The sequence below is a fragment of the Aedes aegypti genome, unplaced genomic scaffold, assembly GCF_002204515.2.
Source record: "Aedes aegypti strain LVP_AGWG unplaced genomic scaffold, AaegL5.0 Primary Assembly AGWG_AaegL5_hic_scaff_1418_PBJ_arrow, whole genome shotgun sequence".
Taxonomy (NCBI): Eukaryota; Metazoa; Arthropoda; class Insecta; order Diptera; family Culicidae; genus Aedes; species Aedes aegypti.
This window is the reverse complement of record NW_018734854.1, coordinates 84,741-104,413: the sequence shown is the minus strand read 5'-3', so window position 1 is coordinate 104,413 and position 19,673 is coordinate 84,741. Positions and strand designations below refer to the sequence as shown.

Here is a 19,673-nt window from a genome sequence, read left to right as displayed (position 1 = left end):
CGAGAATCAACCCTTTTTCTCAGTATAGGGAAATTTGCAATGTGTTGAGAGGTTTTCCGCAGAAAATAGTTTCTGCATGAAATATCTATGCAGAATTCATTTTAGAATATTGAAACTTTTGTTATCTGACAAAATCTATACAGATTTTTAATATTTTTTTAAGTTCCAATTCTCGTGGAAACAGTGTCAGACAAATGTGTTGATTTATTTATTATTTCACGATGCTTTCTTATATGTTCAGCAGATTATTTTCCTCTATAAAAATCTTTTCAGTTTCAATAATAATCTACAGGGAAATGATATTAAAGGCATTTGGCGAGGCACAAATTTCCCACTTGATGGGTGGAAGAAGGCAAAACTTTTGAAGACCAGGCCTTTGCTCATTACACCAGTGATCTCACTCAGCAACACTGACTAGAATTCACTTCATAACACCCGATGAGAAAGATCGGCTTTTGCAGCTATCACAACCTTAAACAAGACCAGGCTTGGTAATACTCCTCAACATCATCAGAGTTCGATGACATACTCTAGAGTAGCGTGGTGTATTTGCCTCTTTTCGAGTGAGCGAAAAAAATGCTAAGCGGAGAGGCAACGAAAAATGAGCGAGGAAGATGCAGCACAAAATACAACATAGTGAAATTCCATAAAAAATGAATGCTGTCACAACCCCCCGAGAACTGTCTTGTTCGGGTGGGACGCTCAACAGTTCTTTAGAAGCGTGAATAAAAGTGAGCATCGCAACAAGAGAAAGAGATTCCCGAAACAATTCTCGCATTTTTTTGCATTCTCACTCGAATTGCTTGAGGATCTGTGTTGAAAACTTTGAGTTCAGTTTTTACTCAGAAAAAACGGCATAATTGCGGGGCCCCCGCAGCGTAATTAAGCAAACAGCAAACCATCTCTTTTGTTTAGTCGTTTATCGAATAAAATTTTTTGTGTTTATGGTTGATAGAAAACATGTTATATAAACGATTCCATGTCATTTTAAATAAAAAATAATGGTCATAGTCGGTAAACATGGGTGTATCCTTAGTGTGTTCATCTTGCCCCGCCCTACCCTACAGATGATTCCCAGCACTACAAACATCTGGTACTGGTTTTCAATCAGTGCTTCGGACTAAACTACTTCCACTCATCGACGTTGTGTCCGTCCCATGTTTTGTCTTTCGACCTTTTGTTCCTTAACCAATCCAGATCCTGGCAGTGCTGTAAACATTCGACACTTTTTGCGACGTTCGTTTCGATGCCATGGTCAGCAGTCATCTTATTTTTATGCATCCATTTGCTTCCGTTATCTCTCACACACAGCACGAGCGGTAGAATGAACATCGAGGAACACAAAAAAAACTGTCAGTTGAATGTCGTCTGACACGATGACATTTGCATAAATCATACGTTTCGCGTTGATTTGCTTGGTATGTCAAATGTTACACACATATGTGGAATGGTATGTCGAATGTCACACACAAAGCAGCGCCTATTACGAAATATGACAGAAACAAACAAAACCCAAAAGTTTCCTAGTAAAGCTATCGTGGTCAAAGGCATTCAACTGACATTCTTCTTTCCGACATTCGTTTGACCGCTCGTGTTGTGAATGTTTAAGGGAAGCATTCCCGAATATCAGAGAAAACGTGTCGACTACCGTGATTGCTTACAACACTGATCCAGATCCTAAACAGTCCTCCGAGTATAGAAATAAGGCCCTCAAGGATCATTTGGGCTAGTCTGTCATCCGGTTTGGGAATTGTGCCATACCCGACTAGAGGCTTGTAACAAAAATATAATAAAATTTTATCAGAATATGATATGCATATCATATTATGATATCATTTTGTTAGGCTCCGTTATCCATAGAACATATTAAAACAAAAATATAACATATTGTGTTTATTTCCTTTTAAGATATTGTTTTGTTCAATTTTAACAACTTTATAACAAAATTAAATAGATATTTGTGCATTTCAATAATATACAATATTATCGTATATCGAACAGTATTATAATTTTGATACTTTGTATCAAACATTATAACTTGGTTTGATATGTTTTTGATATAATTAAAACACATTTTGTTATGTTTATGTTACTATTCATGCACTTTTTGTTATAATTTTAATTATTTTAACAACATCCTGCATCAAGTTTATAACAACCTATGTTCGAAAAAACCTTATAACATAATAACATGTGCTGATATAATTTTGTTATGTACCTTTAGTCGAGTATGCCATATGCAATGGTCACAATGGAATCTCCTTCTCAAAAAAATATTGTTGGGTACCGGGCAGAAAGAGCACTTACAATATTTGTAGAGGGGAGAAGAATAATTAGAATGGTCGAGTATACTGAACAGCAAAGAAGGGGAGGTGGCTTCTGAAAATCTTTAGCAACCTTGCCTGCCCATCGTCTGGGTCTGCGAGAGACTCGCGAAGAGGAAAAGTATCATATGTAGCCTAGATTCAGCTGTCACGAAACGTCAAATGCTTATGGCTGAAAAAGTGAAAAGTATTGTATTCAAAATAAACTGATATTAAAACCTCAGTCAGCGGAGCAGTTTTCCCAAAGAGGCTTATAAATCAAAACACAAGACTAGTTATTTCTAAAAAGCACTACGTTAGCTGGCATGAAATTGCACTCAAAAGGCAATTCATTTTTTGTGTAGATGTTCATGTGAGGGTTTGAACCACTTGCGCATGATTGATGTAAACTTAGAGTGGAATAAAAAAAACTCACCAATCACAGAAAAAGGAGACCGTCTTCGCGAGTCTCATCTCAGGTCTGAGTATCAGTGACAGCGGCAGAGTTATCCGCGCAGCATCTTGAGGCAGAGTTGCCGGGAAAAAGTGACCTCGGTGAGACTTCTCTTGAGTAACAATGATCAACAGTACAGAAAGCCATCAACGACGCAGCCGAGAGCATCAACGGGCTCATGCCGAATGATGCAGCGCGGTCTGAAAAGCTCTGAACGTGACAGAACATGCGACAATATATTGCTGTTTGCATTTGAAATTCAAATTTCGACTGAACGTCCTCCAAATGCGGTAACGCAATCACGCAAGACGCCTAGCAACGATTATATAATTCACCGCCATCCTAGCAAGAAACATCTTTCTTTGACACTCGATTTTTTGTGAAAAATCTTAACGCGTTTGGTGTTCCCGCATTCGCTATTTGTATTTCAAACGCACACAACAAATGTATTGTTAAGTTATTTCACCGACCTTAGCAAAAATAATCGCCGAGAACCCAACAGCTGAGAATTCGGTATTTTTCAATACTGAATCTCGCTACCGAGATTCGGTGAACGTTTACCGAGATCTCTGTAAAAGTTTTACCGATATATCAGCTGTTGGGATCTTGGCGAATCCGTTTACCGAGGTCGATTTCCGAATTTAAGTGTGTAACTGAAATCAATAGCAATAAACCCGAAACAGAAACCGCCACCCGAAAGAATAAGTAGAAGTGTTCAGAAGAAAGATGAAAGATGTACACAAATCTCGACGCATCCTGAAAAAGATTCTTTCCACTTACTGAAATGTATAGGGTTAAGGATAAAAGCATGATAACGGACAGACGTGAGATGATTGAAAGGTGTGAGTAGTACTACGATAAGCACTCGAATGTCACGGAGGACTCAGACACAGTTGGCCAAGATAACGAATGAAATGACTACGTCGGCTGAATAAGCCTTTCCGTGAACACATCACATGAAGAAACGAAACTAATTAGTGATTTTGAAACTGCGTACGATACGAGACCAGTTTACCCAGGAATCTTATAAGATCTTTTACATCAACAATGAACGATGTGCACAACTGCGTGATGATTTCGGACAAACACTGATCTAGTTCGTTTGAATCCCAAAGGGAATTTCCAGACGGTGATTGACTTTTGTACCTACTGATATATATCGTAATACACCCGATTCTGTTTTTGCACGGGGGATGCGTAAAGTTTTCAGTTCAAAATTTCAAAAACCGTGTAAAAAAAAGTAACACTATTTCTCGACGTTTCATGCCAAAATAAGGTAGTGCCGAAAAAAAATGTATGGAAACTTTTTTGGCACGGCCGTGTAAAAAAAACCGTGCAAAAACAGAATTGGGTGTATTAGGTGCCATGCTGAGGAACAAATTTCTCAATATCCTGTCAATTTGTTTACTTCCTACACGCCGTGAACTAGACTATCGGAATGCATACATTTTGCCTTATGAAAGGTGATACGATTATTGCAATACGAACGCTTTATGTATCGTTTTAGCATCGACTCACGTCAAGGCGTCGATAGGCGCGTGGTGTACGCATCGATCGCAAGGTCCATGGTTCAATTTCAGGTTGCCATGAACACATTTTTTGTTTTCAAATTCTTGTTTCATAAGGCAAAGCTTTGAATTTCAACCTGATTTATTGTGGCGAATTTTCATAAATGGTTCCTATGTATTTCGATAGTCCGAAAATACCGTTTTTTACCTTTGAAATCGGTACTGCTCGGAATATGTGACAAAACGGTAACTGTAAAACTACAACACCACCCCGTTTACCCCTCGCAACCACCCAAACATCCCACTCCCTACCTCTCGTAATCGGTATCCCGGGCGGAGTCCCGCGCCCGCTCCAGCTCCCGCTCGATCTCGAACAGCTCCCGCTCGGTATCCCGGAACACGTACCGGGAGCCGTAGTCCCGCTCACGTTCCCGCAGCCGTTCGCGCTCCCGATCCCGTTCGCTTTCCGTGTGGTGGTAGATGCGTGGATCGCGTGAAATCTCGCCGCGCGAGTTGGGCAACGAATGAACACCGTATGGCAGCGAGTGAGTGTTTAGCGATAGATGGAGACTTTGCTGTAAATGGGAGAATACGGTACGTTAGCGATTGATTATTGTTCTAGAAAGTGTGTGGACTTCGAACTTACATGCGTAGGACTAGTGTTTAACCGCGGGAAATTAATATTAGTAGACTTTAACTGTAGTGTTGTTGGTTTTATTGGTCTTGGTGGCAGTCTTCTTCCGAAATCTCTGTGTGATTGTAATACTGGATAAGTGTGCTGGATGTACGGGCGAGACACTGCAAAGAAAGAGAAGTCTGTGTTAGACAGTGTAGTGAGGGGGCGTTCTACGGAGTTCAACGTACCAATTTCCTCTCGGTACCGTTCGCGCTCGCGTTCCCTCAGCTCCTGCAGCCGGGCCGGACTCGGCGATCGTGACCTCTGACACAGGCTGGTCGTTCCGTACGGGTGTATCCTTCGGTTGTACCGATGGTGGGCGCTGATCTGGGTGTCTAACCGCGTTGGCGAGGGCGAACGTGCCGGACTGGTGGCTACGGACCAGGAACCTTTATGTTTTCAAAATTGCAAATCTTTGTACATTGTGTTCGTGTACTGTATTCGTGTATCTATATTCATTTTCTTGAGGATAATTATTCGTTAGTAGCGCTGCATTGACTGGTGGGAGGAGATTCCAAAGCACGCTGCTAGTCGGCGCTGTTCGTGAGAGCGGCAGGGGAAGGGGAGGACATGCAGCGCGCTAATGGGGTGTTTTAACTCGGGACAAAACGCTAGATTTCTAAGCACTTGGGCGCCGTGTTCTAGTTGTTCTTGTAATTGTGTGAGGCTATTATGGACATGCTGTGTTTGACTAAATTTTAAAGTCTAGCTAACTTGAAAGGACATTTCAGAGAAAACGAAACTATTTGCTTTACAACAGAAACGGGACTTCTACAAACTATTGAGTTTAAAAAAATGATGTCGATTTTTAAACACCAGTATAAGATGCATTTGGTACACCTAAATTTGCAAATATCAACTCTGCATGAGCATTTATTAAAAAATACCTATAGTACTTTTATACTTTACAGGACATAAGACTGAACCATGATTTGTAAAGTTTTACGCTGAATTGTATAAAAAAGTCAGTGGCTGACTAAGTATGATCTAGTGCTTTTTTTTCATCTTATAGGTTACGATAGTAGTTGGCAACCATTACAGATAATCGACCCATTATTTGGTTTTGCTGATGTTAAGTTGAAAGATATTAAGTCATTTTTATGATGGGTCACTGTGAAATGAAAAATGTTTTGGATCTGTATTTTATTTTAGTATTTTGGGCTACTTTCAGCAGAATCCCAATAAAAATAATCAAATAAATACTCCATGTACGAAGTTTCATATAAATACGTAAATAATTGCGTCTACGCGATTTACGTTTTGGGCTGGCAATGCTTTTGAGTGTATTTTAATACTGATATATTTTCAAAAGATGTTTTAAGGTGAAGATGAATCGAAGCCATTTCTCAAAATTTCAAGAGGACTAATATGGAGAACCAGACAATTATTCACGCTGAACATTTGACCGATTGATCACCACCAGCGAGTGGTTAATTGATAAAGTTTTGAGCTTAACCTTCCTTGTGCATTGGGGTCATTTTTGGCCAATCGGCACGGTAAATGAGCTGTAACTTTGTAGAGAAAAGAGATAAAAATCTTCATATCTTTCATATAAAGCTAAAATCGGTTCAAAAATTAATTTTTGAGAGCGTTTCAAAGTTATGGGGCATTTTTTACCCTTAATGCATAATTTGTATTTTTTTAGGCAGGTTAATCTGCTGTCGATTCTTGACCTTGACCTTAGGAAAATTCATAGGATTTAGAAAAAAATCCTTTCTATTGTTCCAGGTCTACTTTCTGTAAAAATCAGAAAAAAAGTTAGTTATGTTACATGCGTATCATTGTAATTGTGCTTAGAAGTATTCGTTGAAAGGAGTTCTTAGAATAACTGCTTGAAGAATATTTTGAATAATACACTTGCTTTTTTGACAGAAGCAAGAGATTTTGGTAGCTTTTGGACATTCTCGTAGGCTTGATGCATGTTATTTATCGAAATTTAGGAATGTCGAGGACGATTTTTGAAAGTTGGAACCTAAAATTGTTTATTTTTGTAACGAAGCAGTTGTTTTCAAAGCATTTTACTAGGTACGTTTATGTTTAGAGCACCTTGCATCTTTCGATTGAACTGTTGTTCATGTTTTGAAGAAAACTAAAGCGTTCATGAAAATAAATGGAAATACTCTTTCAAATAAGCTTGCTCAAGTTCATGTCAGAAATATTATTACTCTATTGAATTTGATAAATTGGAAGTTAGCTATTCAAAAAGTGAGTTTACCTGCAACATGTTTCGAATAATTTCCATTCGTAACTAATCACTCTCAAAAACTGTAGAGATTTTGGGAATACAAATTGAACCAAAATATCACTTATTTTGGAACGCAATGACCCATCATTTTAATTATGTTCAACAAATAGGACACACACATTACTACTGTATTATGGAAAAACTAATCAATTAACTGGTAAGAAAATCATGCGATAACTACAACTTTATTGAAATGAGTGAAGTTGGGAATCATGATTCGAGCATTTATTTAATTCCTGATTCTGCCTGCCAAACCTTTATCACTTGAAACCTTGGTCTTGGTTCACCCAGTCATTCAAACTGGACAACTTATTGACTCTCTCTCGCAATCAGGAAAATAAATATAGGTACCGTGGGGGAAATGGAGTATGTGAGTGGTGCAAAATGCGGAACAAAAATACCTCTATCATATCTATAGCGCCCATAGCTGTGCCTACCAATTAGGTGATCCCTACGTGCAATTTCCACCACGTTGGACACCGTCTCCGAGAAGCCAATGTCGTGGTGTAGGTGCCTCGGACTAGGTGAACGCTCCAGAGCCGAACCCCTCCTGCAATAGACAGAAACACAAACCAATTACGGATGGAGGAACTCCCAATGCATACCTAGCAAATGCCATGGTTCGTAACCGTACTGTATGCTGGGTGAACGCCGATGGGCACCCCGTGCATCGTGACCCGGATGCAGGTGTCCATCGTCGATGTATGCTTCCTGAATCTCGTGGCTCTTTCGGTCCTGTAGATCCGGCGCATCGCATTCCAGCTGTACACATTTATTGTTCCGCCACGTTTCCAGCAGCAAAATTCCAGCGTAGATCTTCCCGACCGTCATCTTCCCGGTGTTCAGCATGTCCTTGGGAGGTACTAACAGATCGATCATCTTCTTCGCTTGAATGGGCCAAATTTGCTTTATCGTCTGACGCAGTTCCATATCGGCTTGATCCATTTCCTCGGCTATAATTGAAGTCATATTGAAGTTATCTGTGGTTGTATTGGTCGACCAATCTTACCAGGTCTCATCTTGATGCTCAAGTTTTCTCGAATCAACGCAAACAGTGTCGTGGTAAAACTCACTCTCCCTTCCTCATCTAGCGGCATGTTCATCCGAGTTAGCTTTTTGTACGCAAGCCTATTCGGACATTTGTTCCCAAAACCAAGCGGTGGTGCCATGTTCTTGAGCATATCGAACATTTCGGTGAAGTGCAGTTTCCCCCTAGAAAAATCATACATAGAGTGCAATTTTAAACGGCCTAAATATTAAAACTTACGATGCGGAAGGGTCATATTCGGCCCATATCCTCACGAATTCGTCCAAGTGATGAGCGCCAAGAATACTGGAGTCTCGCGTCAGATAGTCAAAGTTGTCCATAATGACAGCGACGAACAAATTCAACATCTGAAACGTTTAATGCATTGTGAGTCAAAACCATTCAAAATGCGATCAGAAATCCAAACAAATTTACCAAGAATGAACAGAAGAAGATGAAGGATACAAAGTATCCGTAGGCAAGTGTCGATCCACAAGTTTCGTTCGGTTTGTTGGCTCGAGGATCACAGGGACGTCCTTTGAGACAAGCCAACATGATGTTCGGCCATGATTCTCCCGTTGCGCACCTAGTGGAGAACGAAGAAAAGTTGACAAATCGAAAATTGAGCATTCTACCTTGTAAAGCATATTGACCCTGCACTCAATATCCCCATACATGCTCTGGACTAAATGGTCCGGCGACGTGTTTCCTGTGCATAGCAAGCATACAATCTCGCACAATAATGAAGCGCAGGCTTTCGATTACGACATGCTTCGCAGTTTAATGCACATCAGCACAATTGGGGCACAAAGAAGTATCTGCGTGACCGAACCTGTGCAGGTACTACTAATAGCAACCAAGTCCTCTCCTCAGAGAAAGCGTCATTTTACTTCCCCATGGCAACTTCTATGTCAATCTAACACAACAGGTGTTAGTCGATGGATGCAACTATCCTTCCTAGAGTTATACAATTTTTGCTGCAATCAGAGCAATAAAGCAATCATCTTGACGCAAACTCGTTTCTTTATCAAACGAAAACATGTTTATCTTAGTGAGTTCTCAATTTGCTGTCCATGATAGCAGAAAAAGTTTTCTTTCACTGACAGCAAAAATGGTTTCTAATTTGATTTCAAGAAAACATTGTTTTGCTCTCGGTTTTGATATATTGACCGTTAAAACAACCAAAATGACAATACACCGATTTATCAAAATCTACGACATCGCAATAACAAAATTAGTTTTCAATATGATCGGGACGAGGACTTGCTCGGGACACAGCCTACTCGGAAGCTGGCCGGGCAGATGCCTAGGTCGGTCCTGCGATACCGGTGGAGGGAAACTTCCAGTTCACAGGTGCAATTCCGGTAGGAGGGTGACTTCCGGTTTGCAGGCGCCTTGTCGACTTATTACCGATACTACGTTACGCTCGTTCTACTCGGTCCCCGACGGAGGATTTAGCCTACTTCGTTCAAGCCCCTTAGTCTTCTCTCATTAACAGACTGACTTGTCGAATGCCAAGGTCGGTCCGAAAATTCCGGTGGGAGGTTGGCTTCCGGTTCATCAGCGTCCCGACGACCCGACGTCAAGCGTTGCTCTCTGCGCCTCGTTTCGCTGCTCTGCTCGCCAATTGTTACAGCGCTAGACATTATTTGCAAAACTATGTTGGTCATCATATTTCAAAGTTCGAGATCGCTTCTTATTCCGTGAACCACACCTTTTACGCTGAAATACTCATCAAAAGCAGCCGACATCGTGTTTCGTACTATGTTGAACCTCGGGCAGTCGAAGACAATATGTTCTGGCGTTTCTTCAATCTCCATAGAATCCAGGACAGAATGCTGAAGATGCATGGCTAAATCGATGCAGATACTGCTTGAAGCAGCCGTGAACTGACAGGAAGTGTGTCACTTCTCCGTGCTCCCTGTTCACCCAGGCCGATAGGTTCGGGATGAGCCTGTGGGTCCAACCTCCTTTATCGAAGGCATCTCATTCTTGTTGCCAATTAGCCAGCGAATAAATTCTTGCCAACTTCCTCGCCTGTCTGTCTTCGGACAGGATGATGCAGATCGGGATCATCCCAGCTATTACGCATGCCGCCTCCGACTATATAGTCCTATACGCGCTCACCACTCGCATGGAACACGCTGTATAACTTATCCCGATTCCGCTTGGTCTGTAACGCCGCGCCCCAGGCCAACGCACCGTATCTTTGTAGCGATGTTGATACGCCAGCCAGAAGACGCCTCTTACTGCTTCTATAATTCTTGTGAGCGCATTGCTCGCCTATGCCGCCTTCTCGCATACATAATCGAAGTGACTGTTGAAGTTCAGCCGATCATCCAGCATTACGCCCAGATATTTCAGCTTTCGCTGTGATGCTGTGGCATAACCCCCGGAAGGGATCTCACCGTGCATTACTGATTTGCAGTTGCTAACTAGTAGCACCTCCATTTTGTGGTGGGTTATCTTTAGCTTGACTCTCTCCATCCAATCTTCGACCAAACCAATTGTTTCCTTTGTCAGCATTTCTACTTCCTCCTGCGTCTCACCTATTACCGTTAGCTGAAGCCGAGGATCTCGACCCCCTTGGGTAGCTCCAGCGATAGGACCCCGTCGTACATCGCATTCCACAGCGTTGGACCCAGAATGGAAACTTGTGGGTCTCCAGCCGTTGTTCTTAACTCCTTCGGGCCGGCGTCGGTTTCATACTTCAGTTCTCAGCTCTTCAAAATCTGGAACAAGTCGGGAACCCGCATTCTGTGCAGCGCTGTGGCAATGGCCACTCAGCTAACGCTGTTGAACGCTTTCGTCACATCTATCGTGATCACGGCACCGTAACTAACTCCTCTACGCATTTGTTTCAATGCTTTCTCGGCCTTCTCCAGCACTGTCCGAATTGCGACCGCCGTCGACCTTCCTTTATGGAATCTAAACTGCCTTTCTGATAGCCGGTTCCATCTTTCTGTTCATTTCATCCACCTGTTGAAGATAACCCGTTCCAAGAGTTTACCGAGTGTATCCAGTAAACATATTGGCCTATATTATCCTGGATCCCCGGGCGGTTTTCGTGGCTTCGGCAATAGTTCCAGTTTCTGAATTTTTCATTCTTCTGGAAATTGACCTTCGTTCAGTCATTTCTGCATAACCTTCCTTACCATATCGCAAGGACCGCTGCTTCAAGTGCCACGTCGGGAATTCCGTCCGGACCCGGGCCTTGTTCTGCTTCAGCGCTTTCACAGCTGCTATAAGCTCCTCGTTGCAGATCTGATGAGCTTCGGCATTTCCTACCTCTTCATTGCGATATGGTGTGGTCGGCCACATTGTAGGGTCATGCTTTGGGACTGGACCTTTGACGATGGCTCCCAGTTTGTCCGCACACGTTTCGACCGGCGTCGACGGGCCCTTGATTTTCGCCATTATGACTCGGTAGGCATCCCTCCAAGGATTAGCATCAGTTGCTTGGAACAGCTCTTTGAAGAAGTTCGACTTGCTCAGCTTAATTTCACGCTTGAAAACCGTTCTTGCTTGCTAGATTACAATTCTCCGCTCTTCTCGGACTTCCTCGTGTGACTTTAAGACAAGCGGCGCGAAGAGTATAGAGTGCCTCGTTTGATGGCTTACGTTTTCTTGGCACTGTCCATTGTCCTTGTCAGCTTCATCGCATCGAGATCCGGAATATCGCTGTCTCCACGAAGAGCTTCGACGAAAAGGTCGTTGTCGAAGATCTTCGTCTTCCAATACTGCACGATAGTTGTGTTTCTTGGCGCGCAGTCCAATCGGCCAATGGTATAGTGGATTGTCTGTTAATCACTATGGGTACACTGAAACAAGCGTTGAAGTAATGAAAACCATGAACAAGTTCTTAAATTTACTATTCCAATCACGATTGAGCTATCAAGAACGCTTTTTATTTGCGTTCTGGCCCCCCCTCAATCCAACCGCATCGATAGCCGAGCGGTAAGCGTTCGTGCTTGACAATCGCAAGATCCTCGGTTCGATTTTGGCTTGCTGCAAGTTTTTAACCATGATATAGTAATTTTTACTGTCGAAATAGTACCATGGTAAAATTAAGTGCACAAAATATTCGAAATAAATGCAAATTTAGTCTGCACAAATCAAGTGGCGTTGTGTATTTAATTTAACCCTTTAATATAGTAATTTCAAATGCAACGCTGTTCTCAGTGTATACTTCTCGCTTACCTTCCAGTTCATGTTGCTCGCCAGCCGTGTAAGATCGATGATCGTTGCTCTTCTGGTTTTCCTAAATGTTCTAATAGGACTTTCTGAGTTAGGGATCTAGCTTTGTCAGGGCCTCTAGCAGGATGTAACCTCTGGCATTGGTTACCCTGCTACCCCACTCCACGGCCCATGCATTGAAGTCTCTTCAAATTAGTACTGGCTTCTGTCCGACAAGCTCATCGGTCAATTCCGCTAACATCGGACTGAATTCGTTGAGCGTCCACCTTGGAGGAGCGTAGCAGCTGCCTACTTAGACACCATTGACTTTCGTGATCACAAATCCTTCTTTGGTGCTAGAAACCACCTCTTGGATGGGAAACCTACCCATCACCTGTTTCGCCGCTATTCCCGTGCTGTCCGCCACCCAGTTGGCATTTTCACCTTTTACTTCTCCACAAGTTTGTTAAAGACGGCCAAAGGCAGTCGAATCGACGCTTACTGTGTGCCATCGTACGACTTTGAAAGTTGGCTTGTCATGGCCACATCTCCAATATCGCACTATGATCGCAACTCCAGTTGCAGACCATCATTGGGTCCAGATATCTGCACTCAACCACTACCTCCTGAGTTAAAGTTTTTACGCTTACCTCGTTTGCCAACGACTCAGCAATCAGCTCTTGATCACCGGAACGTTCTTCAGCTCGAAGAGCATGTCTCCTGTCTTAGTACGCCTCGCTCTGACCACGTTCTCTCCGCGGTCTGTTCGCTTCGGATCATCTCTGACCTTACGAAGAATCGCTGCGTACGTGGTTTGGTCGTTTGCCTTAACGAGTATGGTGTCTCCCTTCGACTACTCACGCCGCGGGTGGCTAGTTACTTTCTTCGCACCCTCCTTTTTCATTTCACTTCCTTCGCCGTGTTTGTTCCCTCTGTTCTTCAGGTCCTGACGGTTTGCCATTCTTCATCGTTCTGTGCTCCGTTTTTCTATTTTTTCGAGTCCATTTCTTCTCCTGACGAGTCTCTATCACGCTTCTTCGACGGCTTGTTGGCACGTGCCTTAGGGGTTTTAGGTGCGTCAGCAATTGTTTGTTCCTTAGCATTTTGTAGCGTCTTTTCGGATGCCTCGACTCTCATTTTAAGCGCTCTCTGTTCGTTTTCGGCTGCGTTTATGGCTCGTTACCAGACTCCTAATCTTGTGATGCACATTAGTCCTGTCCTTCATGTACTTGTAGAGTTCATTGACCTTCTTTTTGATCCCCATCAACTTCGGATTCTCCGTTAGGTCTTCCTGGCAAATGCTGTTGCTCGATTTCGTTGTGAACGATGGGCTTCGAAACCCTAGTCCTGCTTGAAGTCTAGAATTTTTACATTGTAATGCCCTGCTGTTACTTGCTGGTGTTTGCGTCAACCTTCGTTACGGTATTGTCTGAGATGTTCTCCAATTTTTTGGGTCCCCCCTCCAATCAGTGAACTACATATATACTCAATTTCATTGCCACAATATTTGAAAATTTTCACACTACCGGTTAAAAAGTTAAGCACCAGATGAAATCGCTCAAAATAATATTCTTTGGTAAATATTTGTTCAGCAACAATTTTGTTAAAAATTTGCTTGTGTATACATTTATCGCTTGATTGAAAATGGTTGAAACGATGAGTAAAGAAAAATTCAAAAACTCAAAGTACTGCAGATATTTAAATAATTAAAACTTCCATTATTTTGAACGCTTTAAGGGGACACGGGAGACCGTGTTATTTTCCCTATCTTTCGTCTCACTCTAACAATAATCATCAATATTTTGTGGAAGCAAATCTCGAGTTTTAGTGAACCGATGAAGATGAAAATTTATCGGGTTGTGCACTACATATATAGAATCATAGTGATACATTTTCGCATCGATATATGGAGTGGTTCTTGAGATTTGCTTCTTGAAATGGATAGGGTGATTATGATGACGTCCCGTGCGGCCTTAACCTGGCGCTTAACTTTATAGCCGGTAGTGTAAAAATTTTCAAATTTTGTTATAATGAAATTGAGTTCACCACCAAAATTTCATGCCGATTGCTCATATGGAAAAAAAGTTACAGCATGATTCTACCCCATTACCCCGAATGCTATTTCCCCGAATCCCATCACCCCGAATTCCATTACCCCGAACGTACCATTACCCCGAATTCCATCACCCCGAATGCTATTTTCCCGAATTCACAATTATTTTGACATGATGATATTGATGACATTTCCCCATGATTTTGGAATTCGGGGTAATGTAATTCGGGATGATGGGTCGTTCTGGGTTTTGGAATTCGGGGTAATGGGGTAGAATCCTCGGCGAAGGCGCGCCAATTTAATTGCTGAGCAACCCAATCGGTACTACTGATATTTGATCATGCAACGGAACTCTAGTCCTATCCTTGTTTCGCTTTTTGTTTAGTCCCAGAAAAATACTAGAAAAAGAAGGCTTTTTACTAGCAGCAAAACCTAATCAAGCTATACAATTTGTTTAGTAATCAGAATTCCCGTGAGTCCTTGAATTACCAGTGCTTAACAGATCCTGTTGAGTTAATGCTCATGATTGTTATCCTGGCTTCAAGTGTAGTCTCGGGACTGATTATCTCCGAATCTTTGACCATTCATTTATTTAGTTAACATCTACACAGATAACACTGAATCAACAATTTCACGCCACAATACTCGGTTCGTGGCCGCATCTCTCCATCCTCGGTTCTGCCCCACGCTCGCCAAATCGATACGCACTTGATCCGCCCACCTAGCTCGCTGCGCTCCACGCCTTCTTGTACCAACCGGATCCGAAGCGAACACCATCTTTGTAGGGTTGCTGTCCGGCATTCTTGCAACATGCCCTGCCCATCGTATCCTTCCAGCTTTGGCCACCTTCTGGATACTGGGTTCGCCGTAGAGTTGGGCGAGCACGTGGTTCATCCTTCGCCGCCACACACCGTTCTCCTGCACACCGCCGAAGATCGTCCTAAGCACCTGACGTTCGAAGACTCCAAGTGCTTGCAGGTCCTCCTCGAGCATCGTCCACGTTTCATGCCCGTAGAGGACTACCGGCCTTATGAGCGTTTTGTACATGGTACATTTGGTGCGGGCGTGAATCTTTTTTGACCGCAGCTTCTTCTGGAGGCCATAGTAGGCCCGACTTCCACTGATGATGCGCCTCCGTATTTCACGGCTAACGTTATTGTCAGCCGTCAGCAAGGATCCAAGGTAGACGAACTCGTCGACCACCTCGAACGTATCCCCGTCTATCGTAACACTGCTACCTAGGCGAGCCCTGTCGCGCTCGGCCCCACCAGCTAGCATGTACTTTGTCTTGGCCGCATTCACCACCAGTCCAACTTTTGCTGCCTCGCGTTTCAGGCGGGTGTACAGGTCTGCCACCTTTTCAAATGTTCGGCCGACGATGTCCATATCATCCGCGAAGCAAACAAATTGACTGGATCTCGTAAAAATCGTACCCCGGCTGTTAAGCCCGGCTCTCCGCATAACACCTTCTAGCGCAATATTGAACAACAGGAACGAAAGTCCATCACCTTGTCGTAGTCCCCGGTGGGATCCAAACGAACTGGAGTGCTCGCCTGAAACCTTCACACAATTTTGCACACCTTCCATTGTCGCTCTTATCAGTCTCGTAAGCTTCCCGGGAAAGCTGTTCTCGTCCATGATTTTCCATAGCTCTACGCGGTCGATACTGTCGTATGCCGCCTTGAAATCGATGAAAAGGTGATGCGTTGGGACCTGGTATTCACGACATTTTTGGAGGATTTGCCGTACAGTAAAGATCTGGTCCGTTGTCGATCGTCCGTCAACGAAGCCGGCTTGATAACTTCCCACGAACTCGTTTACTACAGGTGACAGACGACGGAAGATGATCTGGGATAATACTTTGTAGGCCGCATTTAGAATGGTGATCGCTCGAAAGTTCTCACAATCTAACTTTTCGCCTTTCTTGTAGATGGGGCAGATTACCCCTTCCTTCCACTCCTCCGGTAGCTGTTGTGTTTCCCAGATTGTGCCCATCAGCCAGTGCAGACAAATGGCCAGCCTTTCCGGACCCATCTTTATGAGTTCAGCTTCGATACCATCCTTACCAGCAGCTTTATTGTTCTTGAGCTGGTGAATGGCATCCTTAACCTCCCTCAAAGTGGGGGCTGGTTGGTTTCCATCTTCCGCAGTACTGACGAAGGCATTTCCTCCGTTGTCCCGTCCTTCATTGCCTGTGCTCTCAGCACCATTCAGGTGCTCGTCGAAGTGCTGCTTCCACCTTTCGATCACCTCACGCTCGTCCGTCAGAATGCTCCCATCCTTATCCCTGCACATCTCGGCTCGCGGCACGAAGCCGTTGCGGGATGCGTTGAGCTTCTGATAGAACCTACGCATTTCCTGAGACCGGCACAGCTGTTCCATCTCCTCGCACTCCGTCTCCTCCAGGCGGCGTTTTTTCTCCCGAAAGAGGCGGGTCTGCTGTTGCCGTTTCCGTTTATAGCGTTCCACGTTCTGCCGGGTCCCTTGCTGCAGCATGACCGCCCGCGCTGCATTCTTCTCCTTCAAAACCAGTTTCTGAAATTGAATCTATTTTATCTAGCAGATGGTAATCTTTGACCATCTGCTAGATAAAATAGATTCAATTTCAGAAACTGTTGCCAGTTACAAGGACTTTGTACCGCAAATCCTTGAATAACCAGAACATATTAACTACCCAAGCAACACACATGTTAAAATTGAGCATTATCAACTTATATACAATCAAAATTGGTTATATATCAGTTGATAGTACTCAATTATAACATGTGTGTTGCTCGGGTAGCTCGACAAACAAGATGGTAAATTGATAGATCGTACCCCGTAACGCACCACGAAAAGGTGATCTACCTGCGTTACGGGTAAGTTTCTAGGATTATTTGATGTTAATCTTCAATTTATATTATATTACTGTAAGTAAGTAAGTAAGATAATCACTTATCTTAAAACGCTGTGTTGCTTTTTAACCACACTAGGCAATGTTAGTAGCACCCCATTAATAGAGAACTGTCAATAAAGCCATTCATTATAAGATACACGACATCGTTACAGTTTGTCTTTAAAACATCCTTCTTGTTCTCAAAATCAGTGATAAGAACTCACCTGAACAGTAACATCAGACCGTCCAGGAACGATCTGAAATTGTTGTGACGACTGATGGCAGTGTCCGGATCTAATTCTATATTACCAAAGACCTGTAACCGAATGGTTTTGTATTAAGCCTTTGTAGAACTCAGTACCAATCAGCAGAAACACTCACCTGCATTCCGATGATTGCATAGATAAAGAACAGCATCGCAATCAGCAAACATACATAAGGCAGTGCTTTGAAGGATTGAACAAAGGTCCACAGAAGAATACGGATGGTGTCACCTTGTCGGAGCAGTTTGATCAAACGGGCCGCACGGAACAGACGCAAGAATCCGACGTTGAACGAGTTTTCCTGTATATCATTTCAAAGATTCACGTTAAAAAGAATGACTAATTCAGCTCAAGTTATCATAACTCACCCAAAGGAGCAAAATAAGAGCATCGACGATACTACCGATAACGGTGATCAAATCGAACACGTTCCATGCATCCTTGAAGAAATTCTAAAAGAGCAATAATAAACGAGTGAATCTCATTCGGAAATTTTGAACCACTCAGGAACTCACCCTCGCTCCAAATCCAATGATTTTGAGCACCGTTTCCACGCTGAACATCCCCGTGAATATCATGTTGAGATACTTCATGAAATTCTCCAGCTTTTTGTTCTGGTCGTGACACTGCAAGAGGAAGAGAGTGCTTCGTTACTGCGCATGTTCACTACAAGAACCATGCACGTGGTTCATTGATGCACCGGTAAACAAACCTTCAACATCAGCAGCAGAGTGTTGAACACAATCAGTGACATGATGAAATACTCGAATGGTGCTGAGACAATGATTCGCCACACGGTGTACTTGAAGCCGGAATGTTTGGTGGGAATGTATCGCTCTAGTGGCCGCGCTCCGATTGTAAAGTCGATGCACGATTTCTGTGAGAATAGAAAGTTTTACATGAAATTCTAATTCATTCACATGCATCCATATCGCTAACCTGATTCTTATCGATCTCGCCGTCCTGAAGCTCTGCTTCACCCTGCTCTTGGAAAGTGATGATAATCAAGGCAACGAAAATGTTCACGAAGAAGAACGGAAACACAACGAAGTAGACTACGTAGAAGATGGACATTTCAATGCGGAAATTTTGGATTGGTCCCTGGTCCTCGTAGGTAGCTGCCATGGAGTTTTGAAGAACTCTGTGGAGGAATAACTCAAGTTTAGAACTGGAAACCAACAAGCTAGGCGCAAGTTAGGCTACTTACTGTGGCCATCCTTCACCGGTCTGCACTGCGAACAACGTCAGCATAGCAGTAGCCACGTTGTCGTAGTTGAAGTACTGCGTCTTCCATTCTCGATCCGCCTTCTTCGGCATTCCGTCCACTTCGTCGAACACGAAATATGAACCCCTGCAAAAAATATCTCGTTAATCAACCATCTTTCGGCATGTCCTTCTTTAAGCTACTAACTGGCAGTCAATGCTGTTGTGTTTGCTATCGTCGCTACAGTAGAAGAACTTGCCGTTGAACAGCTGCACTGCAATGACGGCGAAGATAAACTGGAACAGAATGTACACGATAAGGATGTTGATGACGTTCTTGAGTGATCCCACGACGCAATCGAACACCGCTTTCAGCTTCGGAACACGTTTGATTGTTTTCAGCGGGCGTAGCACTCGCAGCACTCGGAGTGACTTGATTGTAGACAGATCGGCACCGGCATCGCTTCCGCTGATGTCGAACCCGATACTGATGACGGCACAGCCGACCACGACGGCGTCCATGATGTTCCAGATTTCGCGCAGGTAACTGCCCGGATGGAGGATCACGCCCAAATCGATCAGCTTGAGCAACAACTCGATCGTAAAGACACACGTGAAGGCGTAATCCAGATTGTTGAGCACTATGTTACGGGGGGCGTCCTCCTGTACCGGATCTTCGGCGGCCAGCGCGATCGAGGACAGCGAAATGACGATCATGATGAAGAAATCGAAGTACCGCAGGTTGACGACCCAATGGGCTGCCCGGCGCATTCTGATTGGGAGGGAAAACGAGAAACATTGATTATTAAGGACAATCTAAAGATTGCTGTATTTTTAGATGGTTTTGGTTTGCATTGGACTTTGCTTTGCATTTGGCTATGAATTTTGAA

General features: G+C 43.4%; 1 protein-coding gene across 11 annotated transcripts in view; it reads right to left on the bottom strand.

The window, feature by feature from the left end:
- The window catches only part of LOC110680453 (voltage-dependent calcium channel type A subunit alpha-1-like), a 49,768-nt gene that overhangs the window by 4,879 nt on the left and 25,216 nt on the right, over nucleotides 1-19,673 (bottom strand). For 3 of the 11 annotated variants that reach the window (XM_021856253.1, XM_021856247.1, XM_021856258.1), the window contains 16 exons: nucleotides 18,992-19,555; nucleotides 18,788-18,931; nucleotides 18,520-18,721; nucleotides 18,293-18,457; nucleotides 18,096-18,206; nucleotides 17,949-18,032; nucleotides 17,699-17,881; nucleotides 17,542-17,633; nucleotides 8,649-8,799; nucleotides 8,454-8,581; nucleotides 8,196-8,398; nucleotides 7,821-8,139; nucleotides 7,588-7,736; nucleotides 5,130-5,330; nucleotides 4,912-5,063; nucleotides 4,578-4,840 (listed from right to left, as the gene is read on the bottom strand). In XM_021856253.1, the coding sequence (XP_021711945.1) occupies nucleotides 4,578-4,840; nucleotides 4,912-5,063; nucleotides 5,130-5,330; nucleotides 7,588-7,736; nucleotides 7,821-8,139; nucleotides 8,196-8,398; nucleotides 8,454-8,581; nucleotides 8,649-8,799; nucleotides 17,542-17,633; nucleotides 17,699-17,881; nucleotides 17,949-18,032; nucleotides 18,096-18,206; nucleotides 18,293-18,457; nucleotides 18,520-18,721; nucleotides 18,788-18,931; nucleotides 18,992-19,555 (3,111 nt within the window). Of the gene's footprint in view, nucleotides 1-4,577; nucleotides 4,841-4,911; nucleotides 5,064-5,129; nucleotides 5,331-7,587; nucleotides 7,737-7,791; nucleotides 8,140-8,195; nucleotides 8,399-8,453; nucleotides 8,582-8,648; nucleotides 8,800-17,541; nucleotides 17,634-17,698; nucleotides 17,882-17,948; nucleotides 18,033-18,095; nucleotides 18,207-18,292; nucleotides 18,458-18,519; nucleotides 18,722-18,787; nucleotides 18,932-18,991; nucleotides 19,556-19,673 lie in introns of all 11 variants that reach the window. The other 8 variants (XM_021856255.1, XM_021856250.1, XM_021856248.1 and 5 more) reach the window with 7 other exon arrangements.